This window comes from Siphateles boraxobius, unplaced genomic scaffold (genome assembly GCF_051911475.1).
Source record: "Siphateles boraxobius isolate OS27281-9 unplaced genomic scaffold, OSU_SipBor_1 74, whole genome shotgun sequence".
NCBI classification, from domain to species: domain Eukaryota; kingdom Metazoa; phylum Chordata; class Actinopteri; order Cypriniformes; family Leuciscidae; genus Siphateles; species Siphateles boraxobius.
The window spans coordinates 927,501-945,000 of record NW_027509202.1 but is presented as its reverse complement, the minus strand read 5'-3'; the positions used below and the strand labels follow the sequence as shown (position 1 = coordinate 945,000).

The 17,500-nt window shown below is 36.8% G+C and overlaps 2 protein-coding genes and 1 long non-coding RNA gene across 5 annotated transcripts in view; 1 reads left to right on the top strand and 2 right to left on the bottom strand.

Annotated features, from left to right (window-relative positions):
- lzts3b (leucine zipper, putative tumor suppressor family member 3b) overlaps nucleotides 1-3,883 on the bottom strand; it is a 15,363-nt gene extending 11,480 nt beyond the window's left edge. For 2 of the 3 annotated variants that reach the window (XR_013197384.1, XR_013197385.1), the window contains exons 1-2: nucleotides 3,685-3,883; nucleotides 1,087-1,614 (exon numbers count right to left, since the gene is read on the bottom strand). Coding sequence is in view for 1 of the 3 variants with exons in the window: in XM_077217525.1 (XP_077073640.1) it covers nucleotides 1,087-1,545 (459 nt within the window). In the remaining 2 variants the exon portion in view is untranslated. The remainder of the gene's footprint in view (nucleotides 1-1,086; nucleotides 1,615-3,684) is intronic. The other variant, XM_077217525.1, reaches the window with a different exon arrangement.
- Nucleotides 3,884-3,986: 103 nt separating this feature from the next.
- Nucleotides 3,987-17,500, top strand: part of LOC143724495 (uncharacterized) — a 13,552-nt gene continuing 38 nt past the window's right edge. The window contains exons 1-4 of the long non-coding RNA XR_013197393.1: nucleotides 3,987-4,115; nucleotides 5,157-5,308; nucleotides 7,793-7,989; nucleotides 14,003-17,500. The exon at nucleotides 14,003-17,500 is cut by the window's right edge and continues 38 nt beyond it. This is a non-coding gene — a long non-coding RNA (uncharacterized LOC143724495). The remainder of the gene's footprint in view (nucleotides 4,116-5,156; nucleotides 5,309-7,792; nucleotides 7,990-14,002) is intronic.
- On the bottom strand, nucleotides 7,696-16,386 carry sprb (sepiapterin reductase b). Its single transcript, XM_077217567.1, has 3 exons — nucleotides 15,964-16,386; nucleotides 14,038-14,328; nucleotides 7,696-7,977 (listed from the first exon to the last, which is right to left on the bottom strand). Exons 1-3 carry the CDS (start codon nucleotides 16,289-16,291, stop codon nucleotides 7,787-7,789), a joined length of 810 nt encoding a protein of 269 aa, XP_077073682.1. The 5' UTR covers nucleotides 16,292-16,386; the 3' UTR covers nucleotides 7,696-7,786.

Below are 17,500 nucleotides of genomic sequence, written 5' to 3'. Positions count from 1 at the left end.
ATGGAGAAATGCACTTTTATGATGACAGATGCACTTTTATGATGGACAGATGCACTTTTATGATGGACAGATGCACTTTTATGATGGACAGATGCACTTTTATGATGACAGATGCACTTTTATGATGACAGATGCACTTTTATGATGGACAGATGCACTTTTATGATGGACAGATGCACTTTTATGATGACAGATGCACTTTTATGATGACAGATGCACTTTTATGATGGACAGATGCACTTTTATGATGGACAGATGCACTTTTATGATGGATAGATGCACTTTTATGATGGTTAGATGCACTTTTATGATGGTTAGATGCACTTTTATGATGGAGAGATGCACTTTTTTGATGGACAGATGCACTTTTATGATGGACAGATGCACTTTTATGATGACAGATGCACTTTTATGATGGACAGATGCACTTTTATGATGGACAGATGCACTTTTATGATGGATAGATGCACTTTTATGATGGTTAGATGCACTTTTATGATGGTTAGATGCACTTTTATGATGGATAGATGCACTTTTATGATGGTTAGATGCACTTTTATGATGGAGAGATGCACTTTTATGATGGATAGATGCATTTTTATGATGGATAGATGCACTTTTATGATGGTTAGATGCACTTTCATGATGGTTAGATGCACTTTTATGATGGATAGATGCATTTTTATGATGGATAGATGCACTTTTATGATGGTTAGATGCACTTTTATGATGGATAGATGCACTTTTATGATGGAGAGATGCACTTTTTTGATGGAGAGATGCACTTTTATGATGGACAGATGCACTTTTATGATGGACAGATGCACTTTTATCATGGATAGATGCACTTTTATGGACTTCAAAACAGAAACAGCCATTCACTGCCATTATAAAGCTTGGAAGAGCCAGGACATTTATTAATATAACTCTGATTGTATTCGTCTGATAGAAGAATGTCATAAACACCTAGGATGACTTCAGGGTGAGTAAATCATGGGCTGATTTTCATTTTTGGGCGAACTATCCCTTTTAATAGCCCTCATAAATGTGTTCGTCCTATCCATCCATCTCCCGCTTCAGTCGTACCTGCTCAAGTTTTCCCGAGACCGCGAGAATCTTAGGTGGCGTTCGACTGTCCCTCTTGCTGTTGTTCCCGTCTCTGTTCTTTCCCGGTGCGACTCCGTCACGGCTCTTCTCCGCACCGTGACCCACGACGTTCCCACACGCATCCAGAGTCACTCCTGCTCCGGTACCAGTCCGGTGTTTCCCCTTCCCGTCCGGCCCGTTCCTGTTCCGCGGACCCCTCTCCAGCCGGGACGAGGTGATGTTTCCCAGTCCTCGATCTGCGGTGAACTCGTCACTGGAGCCCTCGGATGACGGCGGCTGGTGGAGACGATCGGATGGAGGCGGATGGAGCCGCTCGGCGCTGGATCTGACGTGATCTCGCCGGGTCAGAGCCGGGCCTCGAGGGAGGGTGGTGCGCGTGCCCACGCTCTTCATGGCGAACTCCTGCTCGCCCGCCACCCCACTGCCGACACTACCCATCCTGGGCGAACCGGGCCGTCACTCAACCTCCACATGGGCCGATACTGATGCCGGACCTCCTGACGGACACTGAGGCGGAAACGGGCGAGAAAGCACATTAAACATTTAAAAAATTCATCTATTCATCAAAGATGCATTAAATTGATTAAAAGTGAAAGTAAAGACATTGAGGTTGAAACAGGGGTGAGAAAATGTGTGGTAAGTATCAAAAAAAACATCTCTTTACTATTGATCAAAGATGCATTAAATTGATCAAAAGTGAAAGTAAAGACATTTATAATGTTACAAAAGATTCTATTTGAAATTCTTTTGAACGTTCTATTCATCAAAGAATCTGGAAAAATAAAATGCATCACGGTTTCCACAAACTGTTTTCAGCATTGATAATCGTAAATATTTCTTAAGCATCAAATCATCATATTATAGTTATTTTCTGAAGGATCATGTGACACTGAAAACTGGAGTAATGATGCTGAAAATTCAAAAAAATGTAAACGTAGCCGTGGTGAGAAAACCTTTGCATGATAAGAGTTAATCAAAAAGATTCACAAAGCATTCTTAAGAATAAATAAAAATTACAAATATTTTGTATTCCCAAATACACATCTTAATATCCAGTGCCTTTAGGTGTTTTTGCCTGATCTCCAAAGATAAACAAATGCACTTATAATAATGCACTAATAACTTAACCTAGTGACTGTACAGATTCATGCAATGAAGATCCAAACTTGTGTTCGACTCTTTATAGTTTTTTTTAACTGCTTACACACAAAATCTTTACATGTCACGATATTTCTGAAACCTGACACTCAAACACCAGAACCACAGAACAAATCTGCAAAACCATACACTCATTCTCGGCCCTCGACTCAGTTTTCAATTTCATAAAACACTTTTTGCAAACCACAACACACAATTCTCTATGTTACACACACAAAAATCGAACAGGAAGTTTCTCTTGATTTCCCTTTTCAAACACAACCTATCAAAAGCCACAGTAATTCATCAGAGCCTCACACACACACACACACACACACACACACACACACACACACACACACACACACACACACACACACACACACACACACACACACTCCTCACATGTGCAAACACTCATCGCTTTACTGAACGCCAACCAATCAGGGCTTTAGAATAGTTCTATAAATAGGTCAATGGTCAAGTTATGGGTTTTTCAGACTGTGTAATACTGTATTCTGTCACAAATGCTTACAGTAAAAAAAAATTGTTTGATTTCAAACTTGCTTTCATGTTTACCATTAATTTTTCAACATCTCTCCGCCAATTACTTTCAATCTTGTGCAGAATTGTATGTGAAATGAGAGCTTTAGGTTTTGAATAACTGTGTGCGTATGATATATCCAAAAAATATAATATTATGGCAAAGGTGTTTGCAACGTTACACAAATGTTTGCTTTTGTGATATTTTGAATGCAGTGCTTTATTTTTGCATGAGACTTGAGATATTTTGCATTTTGTGTGCAATTCTTGGATTTATGTGTTAAGTTTTGAAAAAAGAGGCAAATGTGTGTTAGCAGTTTAATATAACCTGTAAAACACCCACAGAGTTGCAGCACCATGTCTAACCAACAGGGGCTTCACACTCCAGTGCTCTACCATTACCTCATCTGTTCTCTCACTTCACATCTCACACACATTTGCTGTGGCACATTGGCTTATTATGGGCCACGAGGTGACTTATGTGTGGCTTTGTGTGTAAAGTGAATCAGAATGCATGAGAAACTTTTATTGGCTCCTGAAGGCCTCATCCTCCCTGAAAACCTGTAAGTTCTGGTCTGAGCGGTGAGTATCGAGTCCACCTGTGTGTCTAAACACAAAAGATCGCATCGCCTTTCATGTGCTGTGTTGTGTCTGAATAGAGACCTGCAGCTCCTTCTAAAAGCATGCATCTTAATAAAGCCCTGTTCTAATACACACTCTCCATTTTCTGCCTAACAATCTCCAGCTTCTGCACACAAACAAAGACGCAGCATGAAGATGTAAACCTGCTTTTTCGTTCCTTCAATGCATTACATAATGTGTGCTCGCTGGCTTTATGTGCGAGAGAGAATGGAGGTCTTTATAATAACGCTGGTTATAATGCGTGCTCGTACTCACTGTTTCAGCACCGTGGACAGCGACGCGCGTCACACCGGTCGCGTTCATTCACCGACGCGTCCACAGCGAGTCCATTAAACCACCGAGCGGTGTTTATCTTTACAGGAGCAGGTCTCAGATGATGATGATGATGATGATGATAGTCAGATGCGTGTATCAGCTGAGCCACACACCCACCTCAGCCACGCCCCTCTCTCGCGAGTAAGCCACGCCCCCTGAAACGCAGACTGCACTGCGCATGTGCGTAGTATATGGCATGGTCAGTCAGGCAGCGACGTGCGCATGCGCACTTTTGAGAGAGCCCATAAAAAGGATGTGAAATTTTTCCTCAGCAAGCAAATTCATTTTACATTCACGTTTTTCCTCAAACATATTTAACATGCACCAATGTATGGTTGATGTAACATCAAAGAAGTCTACGAGAACGCTTAGTAAGTTACCCATTGATGACTCTTTGGCCAGAAATATGTTCCATAGGTCAAATATGGACAACTGTATGGTTGATGTAACACCAAAAGTCGTCTATGATAATGTATAAGTTACCCTTTGAGGACTCTTTATCGAGAAATATGTTCCATAGGTCAAATATGGACTACTGTTTGTCTGATAAAACACCAGAAGGAGCATATGAGTATGTATGCAAAGTTAAAATTCAAAGACTCTTTGGTCAGAAATGTATGTTCAAAAGGTAATCTTTAGGCTAGGCTACTATGGATGAAATCGGAGTCGGAGCTTCGTAAAGGGTAGAATAAAATAACCGGTAAGTGGTTTTTGCTCACCACAACATTTTCTTTATTAATCCAATGATGTAGATATTCTCCAAAATATATGTAACCACATTGTTCAGATTAAACGTATAGTAGCGTTATTGAATGAATCATTGTTTTTGAACGATTCGAATTGACTCAGTTGAGTCGCTCATAGAGAGAGTCGTTTGTCGCCACCTACTGGCGGAACGATGCAACTTGCAGAAAGAGTCGCTGTAAAATACCCCATCACAAATAATAATCACACAAGACTGAGTGAAACAATGAAAAGTCCTGTTTTTTTTTTAAATTAAATTCGCCCATAATTCCAGTATTTGTTTGACAGCTCTGTGTTAATGTTCCTCAGGCTTTGAAAATCTCTCACTGATTTACATTGACAGAATGTTCAGTAAAAATAGATTATGCGACATTTGCATATTGATGTGGGATTTGCATACTGAATTGTTATTGGTCTTGACATCTTTGCATATCTTTAACCATTTTGCTCTTTTTTTGCTATTGTTTGTGTTTATTTATAGGTGAAAGTGTTGCATGTAGGTTTCAACTTTAAAACATACATAAAAAATGACAAAACATTTTTCATTTTATTAAATTTCTCCCCAAACGAGGCTTGGTCAATCCTGCAGTCACAAAGAAACACTGAGAAGCGAATCTCATGCATCTCTCCTCTATAAAACACATGCGTTCATGTCTTTTCTCTTCCAGGAAAGCTGCAGGTTATTTCACACACTTGGTCTCCATTCACAAATTCACCGACGTCATCAACTCGCAGCTGTTACCATGGCAACCGGCTCCATCAAAGAGACAGCTTGTGTGTGTCATGTGACAGGAAGAAGACGTGCCATGAAAAAAAGCCTGTAAGTGTTAATGTCAGATCTGATGTGTTTCTGAAATCTATATAATCTGCCTTTCGCAGTTCAAATAGGGTCTGATATTCTATTTATTTGTTTGATATTCAAAATAAAAAACACTATGTATTAAAAATGCTGACATTTAATTTAAAAAACACATATTGTGCTTGCCTGCACAATAAACCCTTCCCATAATAATTTAATATGGCTTTACACTTAACAATAAATTGCATTTATTTGATTAGCATCATATTTTTAATGGTGTCATTATTAATACGGTGATTATCTAAATGGACTGAATCTGACTAAATCTGAATTAATAAATGACATTGATCATTTGAATCTAACCATGTCTTGTCAATAAATAAAACAAACTCAGCCAGATATTTATTATTATATGATTTCAAATAATCAAAACATTTAATTGCACAATGAGGATAAATTAATCGCACATAAAATTTGGCTAAGAAATTACCATCAAAACATAAGTTAAAATCGTTATTGTGTTAAATTCGAAAAGCATCAACAAAAACTAGCTTAAGATTATTTTTATTTTATTTGATTCAACATTTATCACACATAAACTTTTAGGCTTTGACAGCCATGAGGGCGAGTAAATGATGACTCATTTTTTGGTGAACTGTTCTTATAAAAGGTTTTTATTCCTTTGGAAATATATAATGTTTTTACATGAAATTATACTCTAAATAAGAAACTAAAACTGCCAGTAGGTGGCGGTAAATGTCTAAAGGAGTGAGTCATCTATTCATTAGATTCGTTCAAACGACTGATTCATTTAGTGCGTTCTCTCTATGAACGAGTCATTGAATCATTGTTTCACCCGGTTGATTCGCTCAAACCGCGGATTCATTCAGAAATGAAATTTTCGGAGAAGCACAGCAGTTCTGCTATTGCTTTATAGGTAACAAAAACAGACAATATTGTGTCTAAAATATAACACAATATTAACTTCTTATTTATTGAACTGTTGTATAAAATCGGTATCGCATTTGATGAACCCCATTGACTTCCATAGTAAGAAAATAAAATTCTATGGAAGTCTATGGGGTTTAGTTACCAACATTTTTCAAAATATCTTCTTTTGTGTTCAGTAAAAGAAAGAAACTCGTACAGGTTTGGAAGAACTGGAGGGGTGAGTAAATGATGAGGATGTTCATTTTTGGGTGATCTGTCTCTTTAAGAAAAGTGTTGCGGTGAGTTTTTAATGTTATCTAGTGGATTAGAGGAAAATAACAATAAATACGGCTGTTGTACCCTATCATTAATTTATTACGGAAAAACACCAAATATTTAGTGGAGAAAATAAGTCTAAATATTCTCTGAATATGCTTTGATTTCCTCCCTTGTGTTTTCCTCTGTATTTCCGTCGATCACCACTAGAGGTCCTCAGCTGCATTAATAACAAACTCCACACAGCTTACAGTAAAACACAGTGTAAAACACAAGGAACATTTATTTATTGTTTCTATAAAAAAGTGCGCATATGTCTTAACAAATTTACAGATTTTTAACGTAGACTTAAAATTAATAAAAAGAACACAGATCTATCAACAACATGGCATAACATGATGTTCTTCCTCAGTGTTTCTGTCTTGTTTTCCAGCACAAATATTTAAACAATTAAATATCTGCCAATAAAGTCACTGATTTTGATACATTTTTCAGTCTTAAAATCTTCAGTCATTTTGCTTCTCCAGTAAATGCATCTTGATTCAATAATGTTTAGATATTTGTGCTGGAAAACACAAATATGTAAAATTAAAATAAACAAAATAATCAAAAAATTAAAACAATCAAAATAAAACCCTGAAAAATAAATCGTGAAAATGTCAAATTAAAATAAACAATTAAAAAGGAAAACATAAAAATAAAACACTGAAACTAAAAAATAAAAAAAATAAAAAATTAACACACTTACACAAAAAAAACTTTACCATAAAAATGTCAAATTAAAATGAAAAAAAAGTAAAAATAAAACACTTACTAAAAAATTAAATAATAAAAATGTAAATTAAAATAAACAAATAATCAAAAATAAAAACAGCACAAATATCCAAATAATGAAATATCTGACAATGTAGTCACTGATTTCGATTCATTTTTCAGTCTTCAGTCTTTTTAGTTCTTCAGTAAATGTTATCTGAATTGAACTGAATTATGAAGGATATTAAGTCTCAAAAATGAACCAAAATGAAGTGAGTTTGTGCTTAAAACAAGAAATCAGAAAAATCAACTTAAATCAAAGGGAAAACAAGATTATTTTTCTGACTCCATTGTCAGATATTTGTTCTTGTTTTAAGCACAAACTCACTTCATTTTGATTCATTTTCCAGTCTTAATATCTTCAGTCATTTTGCTTTTTCTCCAATGCATCTTGATGTAAGAATGTTTTATATCTGTGCTGGAAACCCTGGGAAGAAGCACATGTTTGTATGTACACGAGCTGTAAGTGTAAATCTGCTCCTAAAGCTCGTAGAAGTCGAGATGCGCTCCGGATGGGAAGTCGTTGTCCAGCAGGAGTTTGATGAGTTTGGACCCGGACTCCTCGCAGGTCAGAAGCTGGTGCTCGGAGAACATCGAGGAGAACGAGCGACGCAGGTTCAGGTCTCCTGAGAAACGACGAGCTTGAAGCTGCATGTCTGTTTCCAGAGGACCTGCGGATCACAGTGAGTCCAGCACACCGTCAGTGAACATGCAAGACCTTTCCCAAAACATGCAAGACCTTTCCTAAAACACGCAAGACCTTTCCTAAAACATGCAAAACCTTTCCCAAAACATGCAAGACCTTTCCTAAAACATGCAAAACCTTTCCTAAAACATGCAAGAACTTTCCTTAAACATACAAGACCTTTCCTAAAACATGCAAGACCTTTCCTAAAACACGCAAGACCTTTCCTAAAACATGCAAAACCTTTCCCAAAACATGCAAGACCTTTCCTAAAACATGCAAGACCTTTCCTAAAACACGCAAGACCTTTCCTAAAATACGCAAGACCTTTGCTATAACACGCAAGACCTTCCCTAAAACATGCAAAACCTTCCCTAAAACTTGCAAGACCTTCCCTAAAACATGCAAGAACTTTCCTAAAACATGCAAGACCTTTCCTAAAACATGCAAGACCTTTGCTATAACACGCAAGACCTTTGCTATAACACGCAAGACCTTTGCTATAACACGCAAGACCTTTCCTAAAACATGCAAAACCTTCCCTAAAACATGCAAGACGTTTCCTAAAACATGCAAAACCTTCCCTAAAACATGCAAGAACTTTCCTAAAACATGCAAGACCTTCCCTAAAACATGCAAGAACTTTCCTAAAACATACAAGACCTTTCCTAAAACATGCAAAACCTTTCCTAAAACATGCAAAACCTTTCCTAAAACACGCAAGACATTTCCTTAAACATGCAAGACCTTCCCTAAAACACGCAAGACCTTTCCTAAAACATGCAAAACCTTCCCTAAAACATGCAAGAACTTTCCTAAAACATACAAGACCTTTCCTAAAACATGCAAAACCTTTCCCAAAACATGCAAGACCTTTCCTAAAACATGCAAGACCTTTCCTAAAACATGCAAGACCTTCCCTAAAACATGCAAGACCTTTCCTAAAACACGCAAGACCTTTGCTAAAACATGCAAAACCTTTCCCAAAACATGCAAGACCTTTCCTAAAACATGCAAGACCTTTCCTAAAACATGCAAGACCTATCCTAAAACATGCAAAACCTTCCCTAAAACATGTACGACCTTTCCCAAAACATGCAAGACCTTCCCTAAAACATGCAAAACCTTTCCCTAAAACATGTAAGACCTTTCCTAAAACATGTAAGACCTTTCCTAAAACATGCAAGACCTTTGCTAAAACACGCAAGACCTTTCCTAAAACATGCAAGACCTTTCCTAAAACATGCAAAACCTTCCCTAAAACATTCAAGAACTTTCCTAAAACATGCAAGACCTTCCCTAAAACATGCAAGAACTTTCCTAAAACATACAAGACCTTTCCTAAAACATGCAAAACCTTTCCTAAAACACGCAAGACCTTTCCTAAAACATGCAAAACCTTTCCTAAAACATACAAGACCTTTCCTAAAACATGCAAAACCTTTCCTAAAACACGCAAGACCTTTCCTAAAACACGCAAGACCTTTGCTAAAACACGCAAGACCTTTCCTAAAACACGCAAGAACTTTCCTAAAACATGCAAGACCTTCCCTAAAACACGCAAGACCTTTGCTAAAACACGCAAGAACTTTCCTAAAACACGCAAGACCTTTCCTAAAACACGCAAGACCTTTCCTAAAACACGCAAGACCTTTCCTAAAACACGCAAGACCTTTGCTAAAACACGCAAGAACTTTCCTAAAACATGCAAGACCTTCCCTAAAACATGCAAGAACTTTCCTAAAACATACAAGACCTTTCCTAAAACATGCAAAACCTTTCCTAAAACATGCAAGACCTTTCCTAAAACATGCAAAACCTTTCCTAAAACACGCAAGACCTTTCCTTAAACATGCAAGACCTTCCCTAAAACACGCAAGACCTTTCCTAAAACATGCAAGACCTTTCCTAAAACACGCAAGACCTTTCCTAAAACACGCAAGACCTTTGCTAAAACACGCAAGACCTTTCCTAAAACATGCAAGACCTTTCCTAAAACATGCAAGACCTTTGCTAAAACACGCAAGACCTTTCCTAAAACATGCAAGACCTTTCCTAAAACATGCAAAACCTTTCCTAAAACATGCAAAACCTTTCCCAAAACATGCAAGACCTATCCTAAAACATGCAAAACCTTTCCCAAAACATGCAAGACCTTTCCTAAAACATGCAAGACCTTTCCCAAAACATGCAAGACCTATCCTAAAACATGCAAAACCTTTCCCAAACCATGCAAGACCTTTCCTAAAACATGCAAGACCTTTCCCAAAACATGCAAGAACTTTCCTAAAACATGCAATCCTTCCCTAAAACATTCAAGACCTTCCCTAAAACATGCAAAACCTTTCCCAAAACATGCAAGACCTATCCTAAAACATGCAAAACCTTTCCCAAACCATGCAAGACCTTTCCTAAAACATGCAAGACCTTTCCCAAAACATGCAAGAACTTTCCTAAAACATGCAATCCTTCCCTAAAACATTCAAGACCTTCCCTAAAACATGCAAGACCTTTCCTAAAACATGCAAAACCTTTCCTAAAACATGCAATCCTTCCCTAAAACATTCAAGACCTTCCCTAAAACATGCAAAACCTTTCCCAAAACATGCAAGACCTATCCTAAAACATGCAAAACCTTCCCTAAAACATGTAAGACCTTTCCTAAAACATGCAAAACCTTTCCTAAAACATGTACGACCTTTCCCAAAACATGCAAGACCTTCCCTAAAACATGCAAAATCTTTCCCAAAACATGTAAGACCTTTCCTAAAACATGTAAGACCTTTCCTAAAACATGCAAAACCTTTCCAAAAACATGTACGACCTTTCCCAAAACATGCAAGACCTTTCCTAAAACATGTAAGACCTTTCCTAAAACATGCAAAACCTTTCCTAAAACATGCCAAACCTTTCCCAAAACATGCAAAACCTTTACTAAAACATTGAAGACCTTTCCTAAAACATGCAAAACCTTTCCTAAAACATGCAAAACCTTTCCTAAAACATGCAAGACCTATCCTAAAACATGCAAGACCTTTCCTAAAACATGCAAAACCTTTCCTAACACATGTAAGACCTTTCCTAAAACATGCAAGACCTTTCCTAAAACATGCAAGACCTTCCCTAAAACATGCAAAGACCTTTCCTAAAACATGCAAGACCTTTCCTAAAACATGTAAGACCTTTGCTAAAACATGCAAGACCTTTCCTAAAACATGCAAGACCTTTCCTAAAACATGCAAGACCTTCCCTAAAACATGCAAGACCTTTCCTAAAACATGCAAGACCTTCCCTAAAACATGCAAAACCTTTCCTAACACATGTAAGACCTTTCCTAAAACATGCAAGACCTTTCCTAAAACATGCAAGACCTTTCCTAAAACATGCAAGACCTTCCCTAAAACATGCAAAGACCTTTCCTAAAACATGCAAGACCTTTCCTAAAACATGTAAGACCTTTGCTAAAACATGCAAAACCTTTCCTAAAACATGCAAGACCTTTCCTAAAACATGCAAGACCTTCCCTAAAACATGCAAGACCTTTCCTAAAACATGTAAGACCTTCCCTAAAACATGCAAAACATTTCCTAAAACATGCAAAACCTTCCCTAAAACATGCAAGACCTTCCCTAAAACATGCAAGACCTTTCCTTAAACATGCAAGACCTTCCCTAAAACATGCAAGACCTTTCCTTAAACATGCAAGACCTTCCCTAAAACATGTAAGACCTTCCCTAAAACATGCAAAGACCTTTCCTAAAACATGCAAGACCTTCCCTAAAACATGCAAGACCTTTCCTTAAACATGCAAGACCTTCCCTAAAACATGTAAGACCTTTCCTAAAACATGCAAAGGCCTTTCCTAAAACATGCAAGACCTTCCCTAAAACATGCAAGACCTTTCCTTAAACATGCAAGACCTTCCCTAAAACATGCAAGACCTTTCCTAAAACATGCAAGACCTTCCCTAAAACATGCAAAACCTTTCCTAAAACATGCAAGACCTTCCCTAAAACATGCAAGACCTTCCCTAAAACATGCAAGACCTTCCCAAAACATGCAAGACCTTTCCTTAAACATGCAAGACCTTTCCTTAAACATGCAAGACCTTTCCTTAAACATGCAAAACCTTTCCTTAAACATGCAAAACCTTTCCTTAAACATGCAAGACCTTTCCTTAAACATGCAAAACCTTTCCTAAAACATGTAAGACCTTACCTAAAACATGCAAGACCTTCCCTAAAACATGCAAGACCTTCCCAAAACATGCAAGACCTTTCCTTAAACATGCAAGACCTTCCCTAAAACATGCAAGACCTTTCCTAAAACATGCAAGACCTTCCCTAAAACATGCAAGACCTTCCCTAAAACATGCAAAGACCTTCCCTAAAACATGCAAGACCTTCCCTAAAACATGCAAAACCTTTCCTAAAACATGCAAGACCTTCCCTAAAACATGCAAGACCTTTCCTTAAACATGCAAGACCTTCCCTAAAACATGCAAGACCTTCCCTAAAACATGCAAAACCTTTCCTAAAACATGCAAGACCTTCCCTAAAACATGCAAGACCTTCCCTAAAACATGCAAGACCTTTCCTAAAACATGCAAGACCTTCCCTAAAACATGCAAAACCTTTCCTAAAACACGCAAGACCTTTCCTAAAACATGCAAGACCTTCCCTAAAACATGCAAGACCTTCCCTAAAACATGCAAGACCTTCCCTAAAACATGCAAAGACCTTTTCTAAATCTTGCAAGACCTTCCCTAAAACATGTAAGACCTTCCCTAAAACATGCAAAACCTTTCCTAAAACATACATGCAAGACCTTTCCTAAAACATACATGCAAGACCTTTCCTAAAACATACATGCAAGACCTTTCCTAAGCCTGGAAGAGCCAGGACATTTTTTAATATTACTCTGATTGTATCCGTCTGAAAAAAGAGTGTCATATACACCTAGGATCACTTGAGGGAGAGTAAATCATGGGCTAATTTTAATTTTAAAGTTAAAGTTACTCCTTTAACTTGACATTACTTATACACATTCTGTAAGGACTCTTCTGTTTAGATTTGTGTGGTTTTGTCTGGGTCACACCGACCCCAATCGATTCCCAAACTGATTTTATCTTGTTTTTTCTTTTTCAGGGTTTTATTTAAATTGTTTTTGTTTATTTTAATTTTACATTTTATAATAACATTTTTTGGTACGTTTTTTATTTCTTAAATTTTTTTTATTTAAATTTTATATTTTATGGTAAAGTTTTTAGTGAGTGTTCAGTTGGATGGTTTTATTTTTAAATTATTTATTTTAATTTTACATTTTTATGTTTTAAGTTTCAATTTTATATATATATATATATATATATATATATTATTTAATTTTACATTTTATGATGTCATTTTTAGGGTTTTATTTATTTATTTTAAATTGTTTGTTTATTTTACTGTTACATTTTACATTAATTATAGTACATGTTTTATTTTAATTGTTTTTATTTATTTATTTTTATTTTATATTTTTATTATTTAATTTCTAGTATTTTTTTCATATCAATGCTTGTAAATTTACAATTTTATGATAGTGTTTTGATTTAGATTTTTTTTTGATTTACAATTATTCTGATTACGAATTATTTAGATTTTTAGTTCATTTATTTATTTGTAATCTCACATTTTTATATTTTAATTTTTAGTAGGCGTTTGTTTTAATAGCTTTTTATTGTAATTTTACATTTTTATGATTTAATTTTAATTGTTTTATTTTAATTGTTTTTATTTTTTAATTATTATGATTTTACATGTTTATGGTTTCATTTTTAGTTTTTTTAGTTTTTTTAATTTTGTCATTTTCATTTTTAGTTTTTTAGTTTTTTTAATTTTGTCATTTTCATTTTTTATAAGTGTAAGTGTTTCATTTTTATGTTTAAATTTGTTATTGTTTATTTATTTAAATTTTTTAAACCCTGCAACAAACAGAATCAATGTAACTATATGCATGTCTACTTTAAGGTACAGGAGATCGATGATCAGAACTGGACACTCACCCGGGGCGTAACTCAGCACCCGCACATCCGGCTCCTCTTCGGCTAACACTCGGAACATCATGTCTCGGGCCGCTTTCCCGGTGCAGTACAGGACCCAGGAGGGGAAGGGTTTCAGCGCACACAGAGAGCTGATGTTCACCACGGTTCTCCTCAGACCCAGACGACGAGGGAACGCCTGCAGAACGCCGGCCGTCAGACTGAGCGCGCCGCTAACGTTCAGCGACAGGTAACGGTTCACCTCCGCGGGGTCCGTGAACGACAGAGCGAAGCGAGACACGTCGCCCAGAGAAGCTGAGAACAAGAGACACACGATTCTTTACATTACAAGAGAACGATCGGCTCTCTCAACGTTATGAACATGCATTCTTCCAGTAACTTTACAATTTAAATCATCTGATCTTTGTTCTCAAAACGTAAAAACATTATTTATACATCATTCGTGGAAATGTTACTAACTTACTTGTTTAAGAGAACATTTTCATAATGTTTGAAGAATGAAATGTTCCCTTAAAGTCAATCATTTTACCCCTTAAAACTCATCTTTGATCACCAAAATGACATATTGAAGTGTTTTTTCATTGAAAATGTTTATTCATGCCTTAATATATCTAGAATGTAACTTTACACCCTTGTCTCATTTAGTATGCGTGGTTCTATGAATATGCAAATGAGCCCCGCCTCCACTGACTCACTGAGAGGCTGAAAAGAAGAGTTGAGTCTTATTTAACGTTCTTCCAGTAACTTTAAAATTTAAAGTTATCTGGTCTTTAATAATGTTCTCAAAACGTTAGCACGAAAACATTATGGAATTATTAAACATTCATTGAACTTTTTTAAATGCTACTACTTGTTTAAGAAAACATTTAAAAGTAACATTCTCATAATGTTTGAAGAATGGAATGTTCCCACAAAGTCCCCCTGTAGTCAATCACTTTATCCCTTAAAACTCATCTTTTATCACCAAAATGACATATTTAAAAAAGATACTTAAACAAATTCTTCATGCCTTAAAATATCTTGAATGTAACTCGACACCCTTGCCTCATTTAGTATGCGCGGTTCTATGAATATGCAAATGAGCCCCGCCTCCACTCACTCACTCACTCAGAGATCCACTGGTTGACGATCACACGTTGATCTGATTGGTTACAAGGTAGTTTGTGACGTCAGAAACACCAGCGATTTCAAAGCGTGTTTTTGAGACTGTCTTTGGTTCACTGCAGTTTTAAGCAGAAAATACTCAGCAATGCTGTCGACTTATGAATTTACACATGGTTTGTGTTAAAGCATATTAAAAACACCACACAGACACATAAACAACATTAAACGCTGGATTGCTGAACACAGGGGGACTTTTAAAAAAGTAATTCCTTGTTAACTGAACATATTAAAACATTTCGATACCAAGTAGTAACATTTAAAAATGTTAGAATTTGTGCCAACGTTTCGAGAGCAGAAAACGTTCTATTAACTTTTACTGGGAGAACGTTTATTCATAATCTGGATTTAACCGTAATCAACATTAAAAGCTGGATTTTCAACACAGGAGGACTTTAACACTCACATAACAATTTTTGGTAGCACTTTGTTTTACAGTCCTGTTTCGCATGAACATACTATGTACTTATTGTAGTAATGACACTAACTAACCCTGAACCTACCCCTAAACCTTAACTTAACCCATGTACTTACAGTACCTTACACTACTCATTACTGTTGTGGTAAGAACACTGTAAGTACATTGAAAGTGCACATACTGTAAAACAAAGTGCTACCCAATATTTTTTTTTAAAGTTTTAAGGAGAAAATACTCAGCAATGCTGTCGACTTATGAATTTACACATGCTTTGTCTTAAAACATATTAAAAACACCATATAGACATTTTATCGTTCACATAACCCAAAATAAATAAAAGTTGAGCGCACCTGCGTTGTTGATCAGGAGCACGTGTTCTGTTTCAGTGGAGTCCGTGTCTTTGACCGCCTGCACCACTTTCTCCACTCCTCCCGTCTCCTCCAGATCCGCTTGAACGCAACGCACGTCGAGTTTGCTCCGTCCACACAGACTCACGATGTCCTCCTCCAGCTCGCTCAGCTGGGCTTTGCTCCGGGCCACCAGAACCAGGACGGATCTGGGCTTCAGGAGACAGCTCAGCTGGAACGCCAGCGTGCGCCCGTAACCTCTCGACGCTCCTGTGATGATGCACAGAGCTCTTCCCAGATCCCTGGGCTCCTGAGAGATCAAGTCTTCCATTGTGGGACGCTGAGGGAAAAGCCTGGGAGTCTGGGAGAGGAATGATGGGGAAACTCCGGGACGGAGCGCTTTATGTGGAGCGGCTCCGAGAGGAACGAATCCATTCCTCACAGAGAGCATGAAAGACCAAGAGAGCATGAAAAGTTTTCTGCCCACGTCCATTAGAAACATGAATGCTCCCATACAAAAATGTAATATATGTCCATATATGTACTTATATTTTAAATAACATGACATATATCTATACATATATTTGAGAACACAACATACGCCTGCAACATATATGAACATTTATGTGTCCAAACATGTGAAGAAAATATTTGAGTTCATCCATATATGATACCATATATCTGCATATATTAGAGTATAGTATTGGTTTCTCGCATATATGGACAACATTAAGTATAAATATGTGACATACATATTTGTTTCCCACATATTTAATAAATATATGTAAACATACATGCATGTGATACTGATGCATTGAAATAAGTACATATATGCATATATACATGTATTTAACATTTATGTGCATATACGGGAAAATATATGGCACTTACATGAAAACGGCCATTTTTGCTATATATTGAAATATATGTTTCATATATGTCTGTGTTTTATATATATATGAATTTTGCATATGTTCTCATATAGGCAGCAGACATACATGGGCGCTGACATTATATATGTATTTTACTTATATTGACATATATTACATTTCTGTATGGGCTTGATTAATTTATTCACCTCGGTGTGTGTGCAGATTTGTGATTTATTTTATCTCTTTATTATCTACTTTTAACGCAACCTTTTTAATGTTTACTGCCTATTTATCATGTATTTATTGTACTTTACAATCTTTAGTTCTTTAGTTATTACTTATTATTTATGTATGTAGAACTGTTTTTTACTTATATGTAATGTGTGTGCGTGCGTGCGTGCGTGCGTGCGTGCGTGTGTGTGTGCGTGCGTGCGTGCGTGCGTGTGTGTGCGTGCGTGCGTGCGTGCGTGTGTGCGTGCGTGCGTGCGTGCGTGTGTGCGCGCGCGCGTGTGTGTGTGTGTGTGTGTGTGTGTGGTATATTGTGCTGTGTCTGTACACACATTGATGCTCAGCACGAATGAAGTTTCTAACGGATAAATAAAGTTCTTTGAATTGAATTTTTGAAAAGATCATACATGAAAGTGTAAAAGTTCTGCATGATAGAAAAG